Source organism: Bombina bombina, chromosome 2 (genome assembly GCF_027579735.1).
Source record: "Bombina bombina isolate aBomBom1 chromosome 2, aBomBom1.pri, whole genome shotgun sequence".
Lineage (NCBI taxonomy): Eukaryota > Metazoa > Chordata > Amphibia > Anura > Bombinatoridae > Bombina > Bombina bombina.
This window is the reverse complement of record NC_069500.1, coordinates 183,311,599-183,333,911: the sequence shown is the minus strand read 5'-3', so window position 1 is coordinate 183,333,911 and position 22,313 is coordinate 183,311,599. Positions and strand designations below refer to the sequence as shown.

Here is a 22,313-nt window from a genome sequence, read left to right as displayed (position 1 = left end):
TCAGGGGTCCCCAGACCGCGCCCCAGCCCACCAGACTGGCGTCGGTCGTGACAATGACCCACTCTGGTCTGCGGAAGCTCATCCCCTGTGACAGGTTGTCCAGGGACAGCCACCAACGGAGTGAATCTCTGGTCCTCTGATCTACTTGTATCGTCGGAGACAAGTCTGTATAGTCCCCATTCCACTGACTGAGCATGCACAGTTGTAATGGTCTTAGATGAATTCGCGCAAAAGGAACTATGTCCATTGACGCTACCATCAAACCTATTACTTCCATGCACTGCGCTATGGAAGGAAGAGGAACAGAATGAAGTATTTGACAAGAGTTTAGAAGTTTTGATTTTCTGGCCTCTGTCAGAAAAATCCTCATTTCTAAGGAGTCTATTATTGTTCCCAAGAAGGGAACCCTTGTTGACGGAGATAGAGAAATTTTTTCTACGTTCACTTTCCACCCGTGAGATCTGAGAAAGGCCAGGACAATGTCTTGCTTATATATAAATCGATTTAGCCCAGAAAATGTCTACAGTCTTAAAAGCCCTTGTGAAGCCCTTTTTTTCTTTCTGTAATAAAAATGGCTTACCGGATCCCATAGGGAAAATGACAGCTTCCAGCATTACATCGTCTTGTTAGAATGTGTCATACCTCAAGCAGCAAAAGTCTGCTCACTGTTCCCCCAACTGAAGTTAATTCCTCTCAACAGTCCTGTGTGGAAACAGCCATCGATTTTAGTAACGGTTGCTAAAATCATTTTCCTCTTACAAACAGAAATCTTCATCTCTTTTCTGTTTCAGAGTAAATAGTACATACCAGCACTATTTTAAAATAACAAACTCTTGATTGAATAATAAAAACTACAGTTAAACACTAAAAAACTCTAAGCCATCTCCGTGGAGATGTTGCCTGTACAACGGCAAAGAGAATGACTGGGGAAGGCGGAGCCTAGGAGGGATCATGTGACCAGCTTTGCTGGGCTCTTTGCCATTTCCTGTTGGGGAAGAGAATATCCCACAAGTAAGGATGACGCCGTGGACCGGACACACCTATGTTGGAGAAAAACATGTTTGAATGGGGGGCAGGCAGAGTCTAAAGATAAACAGTTACCATCCTGTCAAGGAGGACTGAATCATTTTGTATATAAAAAAAAAAAAAAGAAAGAAAAAAAAGAAGATGTGTCAGGAATACAGAGAAGTCCTATATAGCCGCCAACCAAAAAAGGTAGGGTTTAAGGGTTTGGGATTCTATACACCCCCAAATAAAGGAGGGAGAGTTTGTTACTCGCCAATCTTCAATACCAAGATCTAATACAGCAGGCCAGAATGGTAAGATTTTGATAACGATTCTACTTTTTCTTTGCAAATGTGAATTTGCATTGAACCAAAACAGTTGCCCAATGTTCACACACAGCAATAATTACTTGAACAGAAATTTTATAAAGCAACAGATTGAGAAATCTCTTTAAAATTAATGAGCCACACAAAATTATCAAGTATCAAGAACGTTATACATAGGTATCAAGTATCAAGAACGCTATACATAGAAGAATAAAGACAGGAACCAGAACTAGAAGTTTACTAACCATAGGTCTCTGGCTTTTGGGATTTATGAAGACTAGGCAAAGGGAATTTTGAGCAGTGAACTTTGTAAAACAATTTGCAATTCTGAATGAGCACTCCTATTTTAAGTTTAGCATATAGCAGACATGCAAAAAGATTCAACAATTACAAATGTCTTTCAAACCATCACTGAAATTATGTATAATGTTTAATTCTGAAACAAATGTTTATTCATTTGAAAAAGGGATAACATTGTTTTTCATTATTTACTGTATATGGAATGCAAAAAAGTGCACTATTCCAGTTATAAAAGCATCTCAGATGCAATACCTACTAAGAGTTGTGTAAGATCTGTATAGGCCGCTTCTAGTCTGCGCTGACAGTCTGGTATCATCATGCGAGATTCTTGTAATACTTCCATCTGAAAGACAATATGTATACAATATAAAGAGTAATCCAAACAGAATATACAGTATCTGGCAAAAGGTTAGTATAGGTTGTCCTAATTTGCATGTTTCCTTAAACAAATTTATTTCAAAAGATAACTTTTCAAACAGGTCAGGTAAGTAACTGTATACAGTTCATAACATATTTCAGATTAGAATGAGTTTTAAAGATAAACTACTTGTTAAAGAAATAATGTTTGCATTTCTTGCTATTAAGTAGTGAGTGTACACTGTAGCCTGTATAACAGTGTAAATTTGCTGTCCCCTCAAAATAACTCAACACACAGCCATTAATGTCTAAACCGTTGGCAACAAAAGTGAGTACACCCCTAAGTAGAAATGTCCAATTAGCTATTTTACCTCCCCGGTGTCATGTGACTCAGTGTTACAAGGTATCAGGTGTGAATGGGGAGCAGGTGTGTTAAATTTGGTGTTATCGCTCTCACACTGGTCACTAGAAGTTCAACATGGCACCTCATGGCAAATAACTCTGAGGATCTAAAAAAAAAAAAAATTGTTGCTCTACAAAAAGATGGCCTAGGCCATAAGAAGATTGCCAAGACCATGAAACTGAGTTGCAGCACAGTGGTCAAGACCATACAGCGGTTTCACAGGACAGGTTACATTCAGAACAGACCTCGCCATGGTCAACCAAAGAAGTTGAGTGCAAATGCTCAGCGTCATATTCAAAAGTTGTCTTTGGGAAATAGACGTATGAGTGCTGCCAGCATTGCTGCAGAGGTTGAAGGGGTGAGAGGTCAGCCTGTCAGTGCTCAGACCATATGCCGCACACTGCATCAAATTGGTCTGCATGGCTGTTGTTCCAGAAGGAAGCCTCTTCTAAAGATGATGCACAAGAAAGCCCGAGAACAGTTTGCTGAAGACACGCAGACTAAGGACATGGATTACTGAAACCATGTCCTGTGGTCCGATGAGACCAAGATAAACTTATTTGGTTCAGATGGTGTCAAGCGTGTGTGGCAGCAACCAGGTGAGGAGTACAAAGACAAGTGTGTCTTGCCTACAGTCAAGCATGGTGGTGGGAGTGTCATGGTCTGGGCCTGCATGAGTGCTGCCGGCACTGGGGAGCTACAGTTCATTGAGGGAACCATGAATGCCAACATGTACTGTGACATACTGAAGCAGAGCTTCAGAGACTGGGCCGCAGGGCAGTATTCCAACGTAACGACCCCAAACACACCTCCAAGACGACCACTGCGCCTTGCTAAAGAATCTGAGGGTAAAGGTAAAGGACTGGCCAAGCATGTCTCCTGATCTAAACCCTATTGAGCATCTGTGGGGCATCTTCAAACGGAAGGTGGGGGACTAACCGCCACAAGCTCTGTGATGTCGTCATGAACTCCATGCCCAAGAGGGTTAAGGCAGTGCTGGAAAATAATGGTGGCCACACAAAATATTGACACTTTGGGCCCAATTTGGACATTTCCACTTAGGGGTGTACTCACTTTTTTTGCCAACGGTTTAGACATTAATGGCTGTGTGTTGAGTTATTTTGAGGGTACAGCAAATTTACACTGTTATACAGGCTGTACACCCACTACTTTACATTGTAGCAAAGTGTCATTTCTTCAGTGTTGTCACATGAAAAGATATAATAAAATATTTACAAAAATGTGAGGGGTGTACTCACTTTTGTGAGATACTGTGTGTAATATATAATATTAATAATAATCTTTAAAAAAAAGACTTCAAAATAAGCATTTTCTTCTATTTATGAAGCCCCTTCATTGGAAATGGGAGCAGCTGGCTGTATAAAAATCTCCAGCATCTTTTGGGCAATAAAGAAATACTGTGCACAGATAATATCAGTGAAATAATTACTGCATGAAAAAAAAAGTTATTGAGTATATTGATCGCATTGCAAGAACACGGCAGGAGGCTTAAAGAGAAAGGAAAAAAAAAAGATAGAAAATGAAAAACAGAGACCAGTAGGTTTTTATTTTGATGCTCATCATGCATAAAAAGTTATTACTTATCACCGCACTTCATTCTGGGAGAAATGATATTCTCACCATGTACTTGGGAGTAAAATTACTAAACTGGCACCCCACTGAATAAACTTTCTCCTACAGCTTTGAATGTTTTCTAAAAAAAAAATAAAAAAAAATATCTATTTAAAAATATCAGTGCATCTTATGAACTAAATAGATAAATAGATTTACATGACTTGATGTAAATCACATTTTTTCACAATTAACCAGTATTACAAAGCTTGTGTGTGAGGGTGAACTAAGATAGAGCCTTCAAAGTATGTTTATTAACTCCTCTTTCAATATAGTTTGTTTCTCCAGTGTGGTACAAATATTTTTGTTAATTGGAATTTCAGCAATTTTTGCATAAGGTAAATTTGCAAAGCTATTCGGGTACTGTAACCATATGCTTTACAATTAACATTAGGTTAGCTGTGTTCCTTAGAGACAGAAATAAACTGCATGAATCAAATAAAGCTCTCGCCATTTTTTTTATTTTAACAGCAACAATACTAATGTTAACAAAGAATGGTTCCACAACCCTAAGTATTTTTAGTTTTGTAACTGTGTTTGTAATTGTACTATTTGTACTAAGCGTACTATGGTATTTAGTCCACTGAAATACTCATTATACGAGTGCAACCTGACACGCACAAAAAGCTAACTTCTAGAGTGGTTAACACTCAAGCTGGAGCATCAAATATCGCTCCACTTATAATCTAGCATTAAATTGTTTACAGGCAGCCCCTTTACCTTTATATCAGCAATTGAAATAGCTGAATTTGCCTGTTGTATCCCTACCTATACTGACCGCTTCTATGCTTAAAGGGACAGTCTACTCTAAACTTGTTATTGCTTAAAAAACATAATTTATGTAAGAACTTACCTGATAAATTCATTTCTTTCATATTAGCAAGAGTCCATGAGCTAGTGACGTATGGGATATACATTCCTACCAGGAGGGGCAAAGTTTCCCAAACCTTAAAATGCCTATAAATACACCCCTCACCACACCCACAATTCAGTTTAACGAATAGCCAAGAAGTGGGGTGATAAGAAAAAAGTGCGAAAGCATATAAAATAAGGAATTGGAATAATTGTGCTTTATACAAAAAAAATCATAACCACCACAAAAAAGGGCGGGCCTCATGGACTCTTGCTAATATGAAAGAAATGAATTTATCAGGTAAGTTCTTACATAAATTATGTTTTCTTTCATGTAATTAGCAAGAGTCCATGAGCTAGTGACGTATGGGATAATGACTACCCAAGATGTGGATCTTTCCACACAAGAGTCACTAGAGAGGGAGGGATAAAATAAAGACAGACAATTCCTGCTGAAAATAATCCACACCCAAAATAAAGTTTAATGAAAAACATAAGCAGAAGATTCAAACTGAAACCACTGCCAGAAGTACTTTTCTACCAAAAACTGCTTCAGAAGAAGAAAATACATAAAAATGGTAGAATTTAGTAAAAGTATGCAAAGAGGACCAAGTTGCTGCTTTGCAAATCTGATCAATCGAAGCTTCATTCCTAAATGCCCAGGAAGTAGAAACTGAACTAGTAGAATGAACTGTAATCCTTAGAGGCGGAGTTTTACCCGACTCGACATAAGCATGATGAAATAAAGATTTCAACCAAGATGCCAAAGAAATGGCAGAAGCTTTCTGGCCTTTTCTAGAACCGGAAAAGATAACAAATAAACTAGAAGTCTTACGGAAAGACTTAGTAGCTTCAACATAATATTTCAAAGCTCTAACAACATCCAAAGAATGCAACGATCTCTCCCTAGAATTCTTAGGATTAGGACATAATGAAGGAACCACAATTTCTCTACTAATGTTGTTGGAATTCACAACTTTAGGTAAAAAATCAAAAGAAGTTCGCAACACCGCCTTATCCTGATGAAAAATCAGAAAAGGAGACTCACAAGAAAGAGCAGATAATTCAGAAACTCTTCTGGCAGAAGAGATTGCCAAAAGGAACAAAACTTTCCAAGAAAGTAATTTAATGTCCAATGAATGCATAGGTTCAAACGGAGGAGCTTGAAGAGCCCCCAGAACCAAATTCAAACTCCAAAGAGGAGAAATTGACTTAATGACAGGTTTTATACGAACCAAAGCTTGTACAAAACAATGAATATCAGGAAGAATAGCAATCTTTCTATGAACAGAAAGAGCAGAGATTTGACCTTTCAAGGAACTTGCGGACAAACCCTTATCTAAACCATCCTGAAGAAACTGTAAAATTCTCGGTATTCTAAAAGAATGCCAAAAAATGATGAGAAAGACACCAAGAAATATAAGTCTTCCAGACTCTATAATATATCTCTCTAGATACAGATTTATGCGCCTGTAACATAGTATCAATCACAGAGTCAGAGAAACCTCTTTGACCAAGAATCAAGCGTTCAATCTCCATACCTTTAAATTTAAGGATTTCAGATCCTAATGGAAAAAAGGACCTTGCGACAGAAGGTCTGGTCTTAACGGAAGAGTCCACGGTTGGCAAGAGGCCATCCGGACCAGATCCGCATACCAAAACCTGTGAGGCCATGCCGGAGCTACCAGCAGAACAAACGAGCATTCCTTCAGAATCTTGGAGATTACTCTTGGAAGAAAAACTAGAGGCGGAAAGATATAGGCAGGATGATACTTCCAAGGAAGTGATAATGCATCCACTGCCTCCGCCCGAGGATCCCGGGATCCGGACAGATACCTGGGAAGTTTCTTGTTTAGATGAGAAGCCATCAGATCTATTTCTGGGAGTTCCCACATTTGAACAATCTGAGGAAATACCTCTGGGTGAAGAGACCATTCGCCCAGGTGCAACGTTTGGCGACTGAGATAATCCGCTTTCCAATTGTCCATACCTGGGATATGAACCGCAGAGATTAGACAGGAGCTGGATTCCGCCCAAACCAAAATTCGAGATACTTCTTTCATAGCCAGAGGACTGTGAGTCCCTCCTTGATGATTGATGTATGCCACAGTTGTGACATTGTCTATCTGAAAACAAATGAACAACTCTCTCTTCAGAAGAGGCCAAGACTGAAGAGCTCTGAAAATTGCACGGAGTTCCAAAATATTGATCGGAAATCTCACCTCCTGAGATTCCCAAACCCCTTGTGCCGTCAGATACCCCCACACAGCTCCCCAACCTGTAAGACTTGCATCTGTTGAGATTATAGTCCAGGTCGGAAGAACAAAGAAGCCCCCTGAACTAAACGATGGTGATCTGTCCACCATGTCAGAGAGTGTCATAAAATCGGTTTAAAGATATTAATTGAGATATTTTTGAGTAATCCCTGCACCATTGGTTCAGCATACAGAGCTGAAGAGGTCGCATGTGAAAACGAGCAAAGGAGATCGCATCTGATGCGGCAGTCCTAAGACCTAACATTTCCATGCATAAGGCTACCAAAGGGAATGATTGTGACTGAAGGTTTTGACAAGCTGATATCAATGTTAAACTTCTCTTGTCTGACAAGGACAGAGTCATAGACACTGAATCTATCTAGAAACCTAAAAAGGTTACCCTTGTCTGAGGAATCAATGAACTGAATGGTAAATTGATCCTCCAACCATGAACTGAAGAAACAACACAAGTCGATTCGTATGAGATTCTTCGAAAATGAGAAGACTGAGCAAGTACCAAGATATCGTCCAAATAAGGAAATACCAAAACCCTGTTCTCTGATTACAGAAAGAAGGGCACCGAGAACCTTTGAAAAAAATTCTTGGAACTGAGGCCAGGCCAAACGGTAGAGCCACAAAACTGGTAATGCTTGTCTAAAAAGAGAATCTCAGACACTAAAAGTGATCTGGATGAATCGGAATATGCAGATACACATCCTGTAAATCTATTGTAGACATATAATGCCCTTGCTAAACAAAAGGCAGGATAGTCCTACAGTAACCATCTTGAATGTTGGTATCCTAACATAACGATTCAATAATGATAGATCCGGAACTGGTCTGAAGGAATTGACCTTCTTTGGTACAATGAAGAGATAAAATAAAACCCCAGCCCCTGTTCCAGAACTGGAACTGGCATAAATACTCCAGCCAACTCTAGATCTGAAACACATTTCAGAAATGCTGAGCCTTTGCTGTGTTACCTGGGACACGGGAAAGAAAAAAATCTCTTAGCAGGAGGCCTTAACTTGAAGCCAATTCTGTACCTTTCTGAAACAATGTTCTGAAACCAGAGATTGAGAACGGAATTGATCCAAATTTCTTTGAAGAAAAACGTAATCTGCCCCATACCAGCTGAGCTGGAATAAAGGCAGCACCTTCATAGGTACTTAGGAGCTGGCTATAGGTTTCTATAAGGCTTGGATATATTCCAAACTGGAAATAGTTTCCAAACTGATACCGCTCCTGAGGATGAAGGATCAGGCTTTTGTTCCTTGTTGTGAGGAAAGGAACGAAAATGATTATTTACCCTGGAAAGAAAGGGAAAGCAAAGTTAACTTAGAAGACATATCAGCATTCCAAGTTTAATCCATAAAGCTTTTCTAGCTAAAATAGCTAGAGACATATACCTGATATCAACTCTAATGATATCAAAAGATGGTATCACCAATAAAATTATTAGCATGTTATAAAATAATAATGCTATAAAATTATGATCTGTTACTTGTTGCGCTAAAGCTTCTAACCAAAAAGTTGAAGCTGCAGCAACATCCGCTAAAAATATAGCAGGTCTAAGAAGATTACCTGAACATAAGTAAGCTTTTCTTAGAAAAGATTCAATTTTCCTATCTAAAGGATCCTTAATTGAAGTACTATCTGCCGTAGGAATAGTAGTACATTAGCAAGAGTAGAGACAGCCCCATAACCTTAGGGATTTTTGTCCCAAAAAACTCTAATCTGTCAGATGGCACAGGATATAATTGCTTAAACGTCTAGAAGGAGTAAATAAATTACCCAAATTATTCCATTCCCTGGAAATTACTTCAGAAATAGCATCAGGGAGATTAAACACTTCTGGAATAACTACAGGAGATTTAAAACCTTATTTAAACGTTTACATTTAGTATCAAGAGGACCAGAATCCTCTATTTCTAATGCAAATAATACTTCTTTAAGTAAAGAACGAATAAATTCCATCTTGAACAAATACAAAGATTTATCAGCATCAACCTCTGAGACAGAAACCTCTGAACCAGAAGAACCATTATCAGTATCAGAATGATGATGTTCATTTAAAAATTCATCTGAAAAAAGAGAAGTTTTAAAAGACTTTTATGTATACTAGAAGGAGAAATAACAGACATAGCCTTCTTAATGGATTTAAAAAAAAAAATAAAAAAATAAAAAATCTCTTATGTTATCAGGAACACTCTGAAAATTAGATGTTGACGGAACAGCAACAGGTAATGTAACAGTACTAAAGGAAATTTTATCTGCATTAATAAGTTTGACATGACATGCAATACAAACAACAGCTGGAGAAACAGATACCAAAAGTTTATAGCAGATACACTTAGCTTGGTAGCTCCAGCACTGGGCAGTGATTTTCCTGAAGTATCTTCTGACTCAGTTGCAACGTGGAACATCTTGCAATATGTAAAAGAAAAAAACAACATATAAAGCAAAATTGATCAAATTCCTTAAATGACAGTTTCAGGAATGGGAAAAAAATGCCAGTGAACAAGCTTCTAGCAACCAGAAGCAATAAATAATGAGACTTAAATAATGTGGAGACAAAAATGACGCCCATATTTTTTAGCGCCAAAAAAGACGCCCACATTATTTGGCGCCTAAATGCTTATGGCGCCAAAAATGATGCCACATCCGGAACGCCGACATTTTTGACGCAAAAAAACGTCAAAAAATGACGCAACTTCCGGCGACACGTATGACGCCGGAAACAGAAAAAAAAATTTTGCGCCAAAAAAGTCCGCGCCAAGAATGACGCAATAAAATGAAGCATTTTCTGCCCCCGCGAGCCTAACAGCCTACAGGGAAAAAGTCAAATTTTTTAAGGTAAGAAAAAATGATTGAAACAAATGCATTTATCCCAAATATGAAACTGACTGTCTGAAAAATAAGGAATGTTGAACATTCTGAGTCAAGGCAAATAAATGTTTGAATACATATATTTAGAACTTTATAAACAAAGTGCCCAACCATAGCTTAGAGTGTCACAGAAAATAAGATTTACTTACCCCAGGACACTCATCTACATGTTTGTAGAAAGCCAAACCAGTACTGAAACGAGAATCAGCAGAGGTAATGGTATATATAAGAGTATATCGTCGATCTGAAAAGGGAGGTAAGAGATGAATCTCTACGACCGATAACAGAGAACCTATGAAATAGACCCCGTAGAAGGAGATCACTGCATTCAAATAGGCAATACTCTCCTCACATCCCTCTGACATTCACTGCACGCTGAGAGGAAAACCGGGCTCCAACTTGCTGCGGAGCGCATATCAACGTAGAATCTAGCACAAACTTACTTCACCACCTCCATCGGAGGCAAAGTTTGTAAAAACTGAATTGTGGGTGTGGTGAGGGGTGTATTTATAGGAATTTTAAGGTTTGGGAAACTTGGCCCCTCCTGGTAGGAATGTATATCCCATACGTCACTAGCTCATGGACTCTTGCTAATTACATGAAAGAAAGATAGATAACACCTTTACTACCCATTCACCAGCTTTGCACAACCAACATTGTTATATTAACATACTGTACTTCATAAATGTTAAAACGTCTAGATTTCTGCCTGTTTCAATGCCCCAGCAGGCTGCCTTTATCTCAGTGCATTTTTATAGCTTTTCACAAGACACTGCTCGTATATATATATATATATATATATATATATATATATATATATATATATAAAACATCATGCTCACTCCAGTAGTTCATGAGTCAGCACTAATTATTTAAAATGCAATTCTGTAAATAGCACTTAGATAAGGAAGCAGTCTGCAGATGCTTAGATACAAAGTAATAATCTGAGAAAATGAGTTTCAGCACTTAATGGAAATTTGAAAACCAAATTTGTCTTTCACGAATCAGATTGAACAACTTTCCATTTTACTTCTATTATCTAATTTGCTCCATTCTCTTGGTATCTTTTGTTGAAGAGCATATCTAGGTAGGTGCAGGATCAACAATGCATTACTGGGAGCTAACTGCTGATTGGTGGCTGCACATATATGCCTCTTGTTGGATTATTTGTGCTAGGTACTTAATTTAAAGGAACATAAAAGTTAAAATTAAACCCATATATTATCAAAATGAACATTCTTCCAAGAGTGTTATATTATTTGCAGACTCTCCCTCTATCTTTCCCAGCATCCTACTTACAAAAACTACAGGGTATGGTTGAGGAGTTCATCTGGGGAGGTATTAGGCCACGCATAGCAAAGGGCACACTATACCAAGCGAAAGAACAAGGAGGTTTGGGGATCCCCAACCTACTCCTATATAAGAAAGCTATCAATTTACAACATCAAATAGAATGGAGTAATAATGATAGCCAAACAACATGGGTCCAGATTGGGCGAGCAATACTTGAGACTTGCAATGTGGGATCCTTGGGATGGACCTCTCCAAGGGTTAGGCCTAAAGTTTCAGGCTCATATGCGTTCTTAAGGGAGTTCTTTTCACAGTGGGATAAGACGTTGATAGAACACCCACATATTTCCACGAACCCCTCCCCATTAACCTCATTCATACAGAATCCGGACATACCTTTTACGAATACACACAGTCCGCCCTTAAATAGAGCACTCATGGAGCAGACAGCATTCCATAGACTATTATCGAACAAAAAGCTCAAAAAAATAGAGGACTTGGCAGACTCAGGCCTGCAGATCTCGTGGTACTTCCATTTACAATTACAACATTTCCTGTCGACATATAAACATATAGACCATCTGACAAGGCCGTTAACACTACTTGAAACATATTGTCTACTACCTAAAACGCCAGACCATCTAATATCAAGCATGTACAAACTACTACTTTCACATAAAGAGACGCCTTTACCATCTTACACTAGACAATTGAACAAGGAACTAGTCCCACACCCCACTGACAAAGAATGGCAAAACATATTCCTTAACCACACAAAAGCCTCAGCCAGACTTCTAGAATCTAATTACAAATATCTGTCCAGGTGGTGCCTCACACCTAATAGACTGAAACAGATATATAAACAGACTGACGGACTGTGTTGGAGGGGCTGTGGGGAACAGGGAAGTCTTTCCCACATTTGGTGGCATTGCGAGCTGATCAAGACTTTCTGGCAGGGAGTTTTGGATACTATAGACAACAATTTGCAAATTACACTAAATAGAGGGCCCGGTCTCCTGCTCTTTCATGGCCTTCCTAAACTGGTTGATAAACCTAAAAAGCAACTCCTATATATAATGCTAAACAGTGCCAAATCACTTGTCCCTAAAAACTGGAAATCCACTGTGGTGCCCACACTCGCTGATTGGGAAAAACTCACAAGTAGACACTTGCCGCTAGAACGCTTCAGATACCTTAGGGAGGACAAAATTGAGATACACGAATACGTTAGAACTCTGGAAACCCATGTGCTCTTAAATCACCAACGCAACGTAACACATAACCCAACCTGAAGTTCACACAATGCAATGGCGGCATACATACCCATCCACCCCCTCCTCTTCCCCTCCTCCCCCCCCTCCCCTTTTTTTTTTTTTTTCTCTTCCCCCCTCCTTCTCTTCCTTTTCTCTTCTCTTCTTTCTCTCTCTCTTCTTATTCTTACATACAACTGACTCTTCTGCGCCAAAGATCTGGCGTATACCAGGATATGCGCATACTGAAGGGTGTAAGTTAAAACACCATTCATTAAAGAAAAGCAATTTATTATTAATAATATTTGTTATTGAGAATATTAAGATACTGTCATTTGTCTTTCACTATGTACTTGCATTCTCATTTTATATTCTTGTACTGTTTTTTTTGGAACTTGAATAAAGCATTGAAAACTTTAAAAAAAAAAAAAATTAAACCCATATTTTTTCTTTAATAATTCAGATAAATTTTAAACAACTTTCTAATTTACTCCTAAAATAAAATTGTCTTCGTTCTCCTGCCATCTTTATTTGAAAAAAAAAATAAAAATAAAATTTAAAGCTTACGAGCCGGCCCATTTTTGGTTCAGCACCCTGGATAGTTCTTGTTTATTTTTGGCTACATTTAGCCACCAATCAGGAAGCGCTACTCAGGTGCTAAACCAAAAATGGGCCGGCTCCTAAGCTTTACATTAGAAAGCAGAGTAAATTAGAAAACATAATTTATGTAAGAACTTACCTGATAAATTAATTTCTTTCATATTGGCAAGAGTCCATGAAGTAGTGACATATGGGATATACAATCCTACCAGGAGGGGCAGTTTCCCAAACCTCAAAATGCCTATAAATACACCCCTCACCACACCCACAATTCAGTTTAACGAATAGCCAAGTAGTGGGGTGATAAAGAAAGGAGTAAAAAGCATAAAAAAAGGAATTTGGAAATAATTGTGTTTTATACAAAAAATCATAACCACCATAAAAAAGGTGGGTCAATTAATTTATCAGGTAAGTTCTTAAATAAATTATGTTTTCTTTCATGTAATTGGCAAGAGTCCATGAGCTAGTGACGTATGGGATAGTAATACCCAAAATGTGGAACTCCACAGAAGAATCACTAGAGAGGGAGGGATAAAAATAATAACAGCCATTTTCCGCTGAAAAAAATAATCCACAACCCAAAATATAAGTTTATTCTCATAAATGAAAAGAAAAAACAAACATAAGCAGAGGAATCAAACTGAAACAGCTGCCTGAAAAACTTTTCTACCAAAACTGCTTCCGAAGAAGCAAATATATCAAAATGGTAGAATTTAGTAAATGTATGCAAAGAGGACCAAGTTGCTGCTTTGCAAATCTGATCAACTGAAGCTTCAATCTTAAAAGCCCACGAAATGGAGACTGATCTAGTAGAATGAGCTGCAATTCTCTGAGGCGGGGCTTGACCAGACTCCAAATAAGCCTGATGAATCAAAAGCTTTAACCAAGATGCCTAGGAAATGGCAGAAGCCTTCTGACCTTTCCTAGAACCAGAAAAGATAGCAAATAGACTAGAAGGCTTCCAGAAATCTTTAGTAGATTCAACATAATATTTCAAAGCTCTTACAACATCCAAAGAATGTAAGGATCTCTACAAAGAATTCTTAGGATTAGGACACAAAGAAGGAACAACAATTTTTCTATTAATGTTGTTAGAATTCACAACCTTAGGTAGAAATTTAAATGAAGTCCACAAAACTGCCTTATCCTGATGGAAAATCAGAAAAGGAGATTCACAAGAAAGAGCAGATAATTCAGAAACTCTTCTAGCAGAAGAGATGGCCAAAATGAACAACACTTTCCAAGAAAGTAGTTTAATGTCCAAAGAATGCATAGGCTCAAACGGAGGAGCCTGTAAAGCTTTCAAAACCAAATTAAGACTCCAAGGAGGAGAGATTGATTTAATGACGAATTTGCGTCACCGGACGTACCTTCGCGCCAAAAAAAACAGAATTTATGTTTACCTGATAAATTACTTTCTCCAACGGTGTGTCCGGTCCACGGCGTCATCCTTACTTGTGGGATATTCTCTTCCCCAACAGGAAATGGCAAAGAGCCCAGCAAAGCTGGTCACATGATCCCTCCTAGGCTCCGCCTACCCCAGTCATTCGACCGACGTTAAGGAGGAATATTTGCATAGGAGAAACCATATGATACCGTGGTGACTGTAGTTAAAGAAAATAAATTATCAGACCTGATTAAAAAAACCAGGGCGGGCCGTGGACCGGACACACCGTTGGAGAAAGTAATTTATCAGGTAAACATAAATTCTGTTTTCTCCAACATAGGTGTGTCCGGTCCACGGCGTCATCCTTACTTGTGGGAACCAATACCAAAGCTTTAGGACACGGATGATGGGAGGGAGCAAATCAGGTCACCTAGATGGAAGGCACCACGGCTTGCAAAACCTTTCTCCCAAAAATAGCCTCAGAAGAAGCAAAAGTATCAAACTTGTAAAATTTGGTAAAAGTGTGCAGTGAAGACCAAGTCGCTGCCCTACATATCTGATCAACAGAAGCCTCGTTCTTGAAGGCCCATGTGGAAGCCACAGCCCTAGTGGAATGAGCTGTGATTCTTTCGGGAGGCTGCCGTCCGGCAGTCTCGTAAGCCAATCTGATGATGCTTTTAATCCAAAAAGAGAGAGAGGTAGAAGTTGCTTTTTGACCTCTCCTTTTACCGGAATAAACAACAAACAAGGAAGATGTTTGTCTAAAATCCTTTGTAGCGTCTAAATAGAATTTTAGAGCGCGAACAACATCCAAATTGTGCAACAAACGTTCCTTCTTTGAAACTGGTTTCGGACACAGAGAAGGTACGATAATCTCCTGGTTAATGTTTTTGTTAGAAACAACTTTTGGAAGAAAACCAGGTTTAGTACGTAAAACCACCTTATCTGCATGGAACACCAGATAAGGAGGAGAACACTGCAGAGCAGATAATTCTGAAACTCGTCTAGCAGAAGAAATTGCAACCAAAAACAAAACTTTCCAAGATAATAACTTAATATCAACGGAATGTAAGGGTTCAAACGGAACCCCCTGAAGAACTGAAAGAACTAAGTTGAGACTCCAAGGAGGAGTCAAAGGTTTGTAAACAGGCTTGATTCTAACCAGAGCCTGAACAAAGGCTTGAACATCTGGCACAGCTGCCAGCTTTTTGTGAAGTAACACAGACAAGGCAGAAATCTGTCCCTTCAGGGAACTTGCAGATAATCCTTTTTCCAATCCTTCTTGAAGGAAGGATAGAATCTTAGGAATCTTAACCTTGTCCCAAGGGAATCCTTTAGATTCACACCAACAGATATATTTTTTCCAAATTTTGTGGTAAATCTTTCTAGTTACAGGCTTTCTGGCCTGAACAAGAGTATCGATAACAGAATCTGAGAACCCTCGCTTCGATAAGATCAAGCGTTCAATCTCCAAGCAGTCAGCTGGAGTGAGACCAGATTCGGATGTTCGAACGGACCTTGAACAAGAAGGTCTCGTCTCAAAGGTAGCTTCCATGGTGGAGCCGATGACATATTCATCAGATCTGCATACCAAGTCCTGCGTGGCCACGCAGGAGCTATCAAGATCACCGACGCCCTCTCCTGATTGATCCTGGCTACCAGCCTGGGGATGAGAGGAAACGGCGGGAATACATAAGCTAGTTTGAAGGTCCAAGGTGCTACTAGTGCATCCACTAGAGCCGCCTTGGGATCCCTGGATCTGGACCCGTAGCAAGGAACTTTGAAGTTCTGACGAGAGGCCATCAGATCCATGTCTGGAATGCCCCACAGTTGAGTGACTTGGGCAAAGATTTCCGGATGGAGTTCCCACTCCCCCGGATGCAATGTCTGACGACTCAGAAAATCCGCTTCCCAATTTTCCACTCCTGGGATGTGGATAGCAGACAGGTGGCAGGAGTGAGACTCCGCCCATAGAATGATTTTGGTCACTTCTTCCATCGCCAGGGAACTCCTTGTTCCCCCCTGATGGTTGATGTACGCAACAGTTGTCATGTTGTCTGATTGAAACCGTAGGAACTTGGCCCTCGCTAGCTGAGGCCAAGCCTTGAGAGCATTGAATATCGCTCTCAGTTCCAGAATATTTATCGGTAGAAGAGATTCTTCCCGAGACCAAAGACCCTGAGCTTTCAGGGATCCCCAGACCGCGCCCCAGCCCATCAGACTGGCGTCGGTCGTGACAATGACCCACTCTGGTCTGCGGAAGGTCATCCCTTGTGACAGGTTGTCCAGGGACAGCCACCAACGGAGTGAGTCTCTGGTCCTCTGATTTACTTGTATCCTCGGAGACAAGTCTGTATAGTCCCCATTCCACTGACTGAGCATGCACAGTTGTAATGGTCTTAGATGAATGCGCGCAAAAGGAACTATGTCCATTGCCGCTACCATCAAACCTATCACTTCCATGCACTGCGCTATGGAAGGAAGAGGAACGGAATGAAGTATCCGACAAGAGTCTAGAAGTTTTGTTTTTCTGGCCTCTGTCAGAAAAATCCTCATTTCTAAGGAGTCTATTATTGTTCCCAAGAAGGGAACCCTTGTTGACGGAGATAGAGAACTCTTTTCCACGTTCACTTTCCATCCGTGAGATCTGAGAAAGGCCAGGACGATGTCCGTGTGAGCCTTTGCTTGAGGAAGGGACGACGCTTGAATCAGAATGTCGTCCAAGTAAGGTACTACAGCAATGCCCCTTGGTCTTAGCACAGCTAGAAGGGACCCTAGTACCTTTGTGAAAATCCTTGGAGCAGTGGCTAATCCGAAAGGAAGCGCCACGAACTGGTAATGCTTGTCCAGGAATGCGAACCTTAGGAACCGATGATGTTCCTTGTGGATAGGAATATGTAGATACGCATCCTTTAAATCCACCGTGGTCATGAATTGACCTTCCTGGATGGAAGGAAGAATTTTTCGAATGGTTTCCATTTTGAACGATGGAACCTTGAGAAACTTGTTTAAGATCTTGAGATCTAAGATTGGTCTGAACGTTCCCTCTTTTTTGGGAACTATGAACAGATTGGAGTAGAACCCCATCCCTTGTTCTCCTAATGGAACAGGATGAATCACTCCCATTTTTAACAGGTCTTCTACACAATGTAAGAATGCCTGTCTTTTTATGTGGTCCGAAGACAACTGAGACCTGTGGAACCTCCCCCTTGGGGGAAGCCCCTTGAATTCCAGAAGATAACCTTGGGAGACTATTTCTAGCGCCCAAGGATCCAGAACATCTCTTGCCCAAGCCTGAGCGAAGAGAGAGAGTCTGCCCCCCACCAGATCCGGTCCCGGATCGGGGGCCAACATTTCATGCTGTCTTGGTAGCAGTGGCAGGTTTCTTGGCCTGCTTTCCCTTGTTCCAGCCTTGCATTGGTCTCCAAGCTGGCTTGGCTTGAGAAGTAGTACCCTCTTGCTTAGAGGACGTAACACTTTGGGCTGGTCCGTTTCTACGAAAGGGACGAAAATTAGGTTTATTTTTGGCCTTGAAAGGCCGATCCTGAGGAAGGGCGTGGCCCTTACCCCCAGTGATATCAGAGATAATCTCTTTCAAGTCAGGGCCAAACAGCGTTTTCCCCTTGAAAGGAATGTTAAGTAGCTTGTTCTTGGAAGGCGCATCAGCTGACCAAGATTTCAACCAAAGCGCTCTGCGCGCCACAATAGCAAACCCAGAATTCTTAGCCGCTAACCTAGCCAATTGCAAAGTGGCGTCTAGGGTGAAAGAATTAGCCAATTTGAGAGCATTGATTCTGTCCATAATCTCCTCATAAGGAGGAGAATCACTATCGACCGCCTTTACCAGCTCATCGAACCAGAAACACGCGGCTGTAGCGACAGGGACAATGCATGAAATTGGTTGTAGAAGGTAACCCTGCTGAACAAACATCTTTTTAAGTAAACCTTCTAATTTTTTATCCATAGGATCTTTGAAAGCACAACTATCTTCTATGGGTATAGTGGTGCGTTTGTTTAAAGTGGAAACCGCTCCCTCGACCTTGGGGACTGTCTGCCATAAGTCCTTTCTGGGGTCGACCATAGGAAACAATTTTTTAAATATGGGGGGGAGGGACGAAAGGAATACCGGGCCTTTCCCATTCTTTATTTATAATGTCCGCCACCCGCTTGGGTATAGGAAAAGCTTCTGGGAGCCCCGGGACCTCTAGGAACTTGTCCATTTTACATAGTTTCTCTGGGATGCCCAAATTGTCACAATCATCCAGAGTGGATAACACCTCCTTAAGCAGAGCGCGGAGATGTTCCAACTTAAATTTAAACGTAATCACATCAGGTTCAGCTTGTTGAGAAATGTTCCCTGAATCTGTAATTTCTCCCTCAGACAAAACCTCCCTGGCCCCATCAGACTGGTTTAGGGGCCCTTCAGAACCATTATTATCAGCGTCGTCATGCTCTTCAGTATCTAAAACAGAGCAGTCGCGCTTACGCTGATAAGTGTGCATTCTGGCTAAAATGTTTTTGACAGAATTATCCATTACAGCCGTTAATTGTTGCATAGTAAGGAGTATTGGCGCGCTAGATGTACTAGGGGCCTCCTGAGTGGGCAAGACTCGTGTAGACGAAGGAGGGAATGATGCAGTACCATGCTTACTCCCCTCGCTTGAGGAATCATCTTGGGCATCATTGTCATTGTCACATAAATCACATTTATTTAAATGAGAAGGAACTCTGGCTTCCCCACATTCAGAACACAGTCTATCTGGTAGTTCAGACATGTTAAACAGGCATAAACTTGATAACAAAGTACAAAAAACGTTTTAAAATAAAACCGTTACTGTCACTTTAAATTTTAAACTGAACACACTTTATTACTGCAATTGCGAAAAAATATGAAGGAATTGTTCAAAATTCACCAAAATTTCACCACAGTGTCTTAAAGCCTTAAAAGTATTGCACACCAAAATAACGGATCCGGAGCCGTTATTAACTTTAACCCCTTTACAGTCCCTGGTATCTGCTTTGCTGAGACCCAACCAAGCCCAAAGGGGAATACGATACCAAATGACGCCTTCAGAAAGCCTTTTCTATGTATCAGAGCTCCTCACACATGCGACTGCATGTCATGCCTCTCAAAAACAAGTGCGCAACACCGGCGCGAAAATGAGGCTCTGCCTATGATTTGGGAAAGCCCCTAAAGAATAAGGTGTCTAAAACAGTGCCTGCCGATATAATCTTATCAAAATACCCAGATTAAATGATTCCTCAAGGCTAAATATGTGTTAATAATGAATCGATTTAGCCCAGAAAAAGTCTACAGTCTTAATAAGCCCTTGTGAAGCCCTTATTTACTATCTTAATAAACATGGCTTACCGGATCCCATAGGGAAAATGACAGCTTCCAGCATTACATCGTCTTGTTAGAATGTGTCATACCTCAAGCAGCAAGAGACTGCTCACTGTTCCCCCAACTGAAGTTAATTCCTCTCAACAGTCCTGTGTGGAACAGCCATGGATTTTAGTAACGGTTGCTAAAATCATTTTCCTCATACAAACAGAAATCTTCATCTCTTTTCTGTTTCTGAGTAAATAGTACATACCAGCACTATTTTAAAATAACAAACTCTTGATTGAATAATAAAAACTACAGTTAAACACTAAAAAACTCTAAGCCATCTCCGTGGAGATGTTGCCTGTACAACGGCAAAGAGAATGACTGGGGTAGGCGGAGCCTAGGAGGGATCATGTGACCAGCTTTGCTGGGCTCTTTGCCATTTCCTGTTGGGGAAGAGAATATCCCACAAGTAAGGATGACGCCGTGGACCGGACACACCTATGTTGGAGAAATATTGCGCCAAAAATGACGCATTAAACATCAGCATTTTGCGACCTCGCAAGCCTAATTTTGCCCGCGAAAATTTAATAAAAAAGCAGTCAATTTGAAAAAAGACTATACCCCAGATAAGAAAATATTTTCCTAAATATGTTTTTTTTCCCAAATATGAAACTGATAGTCTGCAAAAGGAAATATACATAAACCTGACTCATGGTAAATATAAGTACAATACATATATTTAGAACTTTATATTAATACATAAAGTTCCAAAGCATAGCTGAGAGTGTCTTAAGTAATGAAAACATACTTACCAAAAGATACCCATCCACATATAGCAGATAGCCAAACCAGTACTGAAATGGTTATCAGTAGAGGTAATGGTATATGAGAGTATATAGTCGATCTGAAAAGGGAGGTAGGAGATGAATCTCTACGACTGATAACAGAGAACCTATGAAAAAGATTTCCCGTGAGGAAAACCATAGAATTCAATAGGTGATACTCCCTTCACATCCCTCTGATATTCACTGTACTCTGAGAGAAATCGGGCTTCAAAATGCTGAGAAGCGCATATCAACGTAGAAAATCAAGTACAAACTTACTTCACCACCTCCATAGGAGGCAAGGTTTGTAAAACTGAATTGTGGGTGTGGTGAGGGGTGTATTTATAGGCATTTTGAGGTTTGGGAAACTTTTCCCCTCCTGGTAGGATTGTATATCCCATACGTCACTAGCTCATGGACTCTTGCCAATTACATGAAAGAAAGTTACTTAAAATTGCATGCTCTATCTGAATCATTAAAGAAAAAATTTGGGTTTAGTGTCGCTTTAATCTTACACGGGTTAGTTAGAACATGCAATGTTAGTAGTAATGCTCTATTTAGAGCTGATTGGTGGTTTTTCTAGAATCTTTGCTTTTCCCTGTTCCTGAAAATAATTAGTTTGTCAACTGCGTTCATGTAGCAACGCAGAGAACCAAGTTTGTTATACAACCATTTACATTGGTTATGTTTTTAAACACTTGAGTTACAATTTCTTTAGGCCAAATGTGTATTTGATGTGACAGTCAGAAACAACTTTGAACGTGCCCTGTATTTGAACCTTGAAGGCAGGGGAATACCAATATAACTCTCCAAACCATAACATTTTAACATGGCAAACTCAAACACATTTTGGCACTTTACAAAGTTGAAGGGAAGACAGTGATTTGTATTGGCATGTAAAGTATAGACAAAGTTGCTTTTGTGATCATTGTTTGGGCAAACGGAAAAAGGCTGTGATTTTTTTATGTTTGCTCGATTTGTCTCATTGTTGGCTTTTACAGGTTAGGTTTCCCTTGATCCAAAGCTATGTTATTTTATGGCGTATTATGAGTATGCAACACCTGTTAACCAAGCTTCTTCCAAAAACTCATTCTTCAGCTGTACTATAGCACTGACTCAAGGCAATACTCTGCTTTGTGGATGACATTGCACATGATTTCAAGCAATAATGTTTAAGCTTGTGGGATTATCACAAACGCTGTGAAATGTGACTACTTATGGACTTAATTAAATTTGTGATGTTTGGTAGGATATTATTAAAAAAAATAACATTAAAAAAAATTGTATATATCCATCATATTAGGAATGACGTTTTGCATAAAGAAATAATTTATAAGAATTTATAGCTGTTCTGGACCGTGGCCGTGATTAGCAGCATAATGGAGTAGCTCCTCAAGCTTTTATAACAATTCACTGTAATTCTTTTCAATTTCCAGCCCTACTACCATATAACATAGGAAATCTACTGAGGAGAATTCACGGAGCAGTAAGACACTTTTATTGTTAAGATTGCATCTACTGAACTCCAAACGAGTTAACTATGGAGGAAGGCTGCATTCTCATTGCTCGCATTGTAACCCCCCTCGGTCACTCCTGCAACCGAGGTAGGCA

At 39.9% G+C, this 22,313-nt stretch overlaps 1 protein-coding gene across 1 annotated transcript in view; it reads right to left on the bottom strand.

Moving 5' to 3' along the window:
* Nucleotides 1–22,313, bottom strand: part of TBCA (tubulin folding cofactor A) — a 159,765-nt gene that overhangs the window by 26,412 nt on the left and 111,040 nt on the right. The window contains exon 3 of the mRNA XM_053701378.1: nucleotides 1,888–1,974. Coding sequence (XP_053557353.1) covers nucleotides 1,888–1,974 — 87 coding nt within the window. The remainder of the gene's footprint in view (nucleotides 1–1,887; nucleotides 1,975–22,313) is intronic.